The sequence below is a fragment of the Pyrus communis genome, chromosome 10, assembly GCF_041283825.1.
Source record: "Pyrus communis isolate YQ-2024b chromosome 10, ASM4128382v1, whole genome shotgun sequence".
Taxonomy (NCBI): Eukaryota; Viridiplantae; Streptophyta; class Magnoliopsida; order Rosales; family Rosaceae; genus Pyrus; species Pyrus communis.
The window spans coordinates 4,881,035-4,884,445 of record NC_142574.1 but is presented as its reverse complement, the minus strand read 5'-3'; the positions used below and the strand labels follow the sequence as shown (position 1 = coordinate 4,884,445).

At 43.0% G+C, this 3,411-nt stretch overlaps 1 protein-coding gene across 1 annotated transcript; it reads left to right on the top strand.

Moving 5' to 3' along the window:
• The first annotated feature begins 1,412 nt into the window (after positions 1 to 1,412).
• Positions 1,413 to 3,183, top strand: LOC137729346 (uncharacterized). Its single transcript, XM_068468272.2, has one exon. The coding sequence runs from the start codon at positions 1,622 to 1,624 to the stop codon at positions 3,011 to 3,013; it is 1,392 nt and encodes a 463-aa protein (XP_068324373.2). The 5' UTR covers positions 1,413 to 1,621; the 3' UTR covers positions 3,014 to 3,183.
• Positions 3,184 to 3,411: the final 228 nt, after the last annotated feature.

Sequence of the window (3,411 nt, the reverse complement as noted above, 5' to 3'; positions counted from 1 at the left end):
CATTCTTATCGGATATAACCGAGATGAATATATTTAATAACCGACAGGAATTCTAGGCCAAATTTCAAATGCAACGGCTAGTTGATGTCAGCTAGCCATTATTTTTGAATTTTTTTTTTACACAATTTTTTTCCTATAACTTCTATTTTACAAAATTTGTTTCATATATTTTTTAAATTCTATTTTTTTCCTATAACTTCTTCATCAGACTCCTCATCTTCTCGTCTCATTTGCGCCCATTTTTCTTCCAATTTGGAATTGGATGAGGACCCCTAGTTGGAATCCGAAGAGGATCCAAATTCATTACAAACTTGAATTGAAAGAGATTGAATTCAAAGTTGTGTGAATTATAACCCAATATCCACCCTATTTATAGCCGAAAAAAAAAATCCAACGGCTAGCTAACATCACTTAGCCGTTGGATTTGAATTTAAGTTGTAGTTTGTAAATAATAAATTATGTTTGGCCCTATAGTCCTCAGTTGAAAACGATTTTTTGTGACAGAGCTAAAACGAGCCATATGGTCCTTTGGCCCTCGGTTGGAGATGAAGACAAATATGACCTTGTATTGTTTATTAAAATATTAATATCTTAGAGGATCAGAGGGTTAAAACGAACTCTCCGGTCAATCTTCGGTTGAAGATAGTCTAAGTAAATCAATTTTTTAAATGAAGGAAATAATAACCCGAGTTTATTATTTTTAAATTGAAATTTGGATTTCCGGTTTTCTAGAACGTGGTACGATGAGCATCACATTGAACCTGCCCCAAACAATCACGAATCACTGCAGTTATTAGCTGTGGTAACTTTTGTTTTAGCCGTTTCACTTCGATTGGCATTGAGTCCAATCCCAGTCAACCCGTCACTTTCTTATCACGTTCCTTACTCCACGCTCAGTGGCCCCACCCCATCCCCAAAAGTCTATCTCCCACTCACCTCACACAATCGCAAGTCGCAACCAAACCCTTCAATGCCACCTGCGCCAATCACCACGCCCATCTCCTGTCAATCACCAGAAATTTGGACAGTGTTAGTACACTTATCTTTGTTTCTAACTTTTTTTTTTAATTTTTGAGCGTTTGATTATATAAATTAAAGAATATTGATAATTAAAATTAAAATAATATATATAAATAACATTATATTTTTCATTATGATTAAAACACTAAGATATAAGTTATATGTTTTTATATAATTAGAGAAAATTCTTTTAACGTTTTTCTAATTATATAATAATATGACGTACTTTTTTATTCATCACCCATTAAAATATCTTTCGAAGATCACGATATTTGTTACTTGTTATACTTGGAAGTTTTATTTTATGTATCTCTTTTATTTACTGTCAAATAGTTACGTATTTATTATTGTAATACTGCCGTAATATTAATTGCAAAAAGTTACTCTTTTCTAAACCGATAACAACTGAGGGTTTGTCATAAAAAATCCCAGGTGAAGGTTATCAAAACCCCAAATAAAAGATCTTGAGAAAAAATAAAAAAATAAATTAAAATATCCACCAAGTCGTCTTTAACCTTCCTCTTTCTTTCCCCGACTCAGAAACCCAGTAACCTCTCTCTCTCTCTCTTCTCATAGTACCCAAGCTTTCGTCGCCATAACAATGGAAAACTACTCGTACGGCTCCTATCCCGAGTCCGGCAACTCGTCCCCACGATCACGAGATATCGATTTCGAGAACACTCCGCCATGGGAGGTCGACCCAGCCAATCCTCAGACCCAAAATTACAAGGCCAAGTTCATGTGCAGCTACGGTGGAAAGATCCTCCCTCGCCCGCACGACAACCAGCTCTGCTACGTCGGCGGCGAGACCAAGATTTTCGCTGTCGATCGTAACATCAAGTTCGCCGCCATCATTTCCAAGCTCTCCTCCCTCTCCGAGTACGACGTGTCGTTCAAGTACCAACTCCCCGGCGAAGACCTCGACGCCTTGATCTCCGTTACCAACGACGACGACTTGGAGCACATGATGCACGAGTACGATCGCCTCTACCGGGCTTCCGGTAGGCCCGCCCGCATGAGATTGTTCCTCTTTAATGCCAGCCCCAACGGTGGCTTCGGGTCGGATGATGGAAGGTCCGATAAGGATCGGTTCGTCGAGGCTCTTAACTCGGGTCCCACCCAGGCGCCCGACCAGAATTCCAAGCCTCCGGTCGAAAATAATGTCGACTTTCTCTTCGGCATGGAAAAGGGTGGCGTCCCTGCTGTCGTGTCGCTTCCTCCTCCTCCAGCGCCTACGATACCGGGACAAGTTGCGCCGCCGCCTGAGTTTGTCAGATCGGGCCACGTAGACCGGGTTATCGGATCGGATCCAGTGGTGACTTCGGTGGAGTTCCAGAGGCACTTGCAGAGGCTACAAATCGGCGAACAAGATCAGCAAGCTATGTACAGGAGAAAGAACGACGACAATCTCGTCGGAGGCTATACCGGCCCCGGCGATTATTACGTACAGAAGATGCCGGAGAAGGCTCCTCCGGTGACGGCTGCCCCGCCAGCTGGCTACTGGCCGGAGAAGCAGGTTACAAGCGGGGGGTATCCGGGGGCGGGAGCTCCGGAACAGCCGATGTACATGTTTACATCCGCTCCCGGAGGTGGGGCGGTGTACCACGCACAGCCACCGATGGTGCGACCGGTAACCGGGCCACCGGGTCAAGGGTATTACCACGTGCCGCAGCGAATGGGGTCTGAGGTTTACCGGGAACAGCCGCCGATGTACAATGTAGTGCCACAACCGCAGCAGCAGCAGCCGACTAATCTCCCGCCACAGCCGCCAAAATACGTGGCGACCTACGCCGACACAACACCATATACACAGTTGGCGTACGATAGCACGACGGGGAGGCAGGTATACTATACCGCGCCGGGAGGGGTTGTGCAGCAACAGCAGCAGGCGTACCAAGCAGTGGGCCCCGCGCCGGTCGGCGGAGAAATGCGAGCGGCCGGTGGGTTGGGTCAGGAGGGTAAGGTGGTGGGTTCAAAGCTCCCACAAGCTTGAGTGTGATTGTTAATTATTTAGCAGCTTCTTTTATGATATTGAAAATATTATATATGACGACATAAATTTGAAAGTTGGTTTCTTGTTTTTGTTGGTAATTCGACATTTAGTTATGTTCTTGTTCATCTTATATTTTGATTAAATAGTCGAAGATCTTATCAGTTTTTCCTTGTTTTTGTTGTATGGTTTACTAGAGAGAGATCAATGGCTTTATGCTTTGTGTGTTTATTTAAACCTCGTTGTTAGTAATTAGTTTTAGAAATTAAAATTTGAACTTGAGATATCTTCAAATTTTGACAAAAAATATTAATCGTCTAATTTGATTTGGAGTACTAATGTTTATGCAAATTTTTATTTGGGGGGCCGGGGCAATGAAAACTTTAGTAATGAGGTTAGTA

What these genes read in the sequence shown, in the direction of transcription:
- LOC137729346 (XM_068468272.2), top strand. Translation starts at nt 1,622, where the DNA reads ATGGAAAACTACTCGTACGGCTCCTATCCCGAGTCCGGCAACTCGTCC.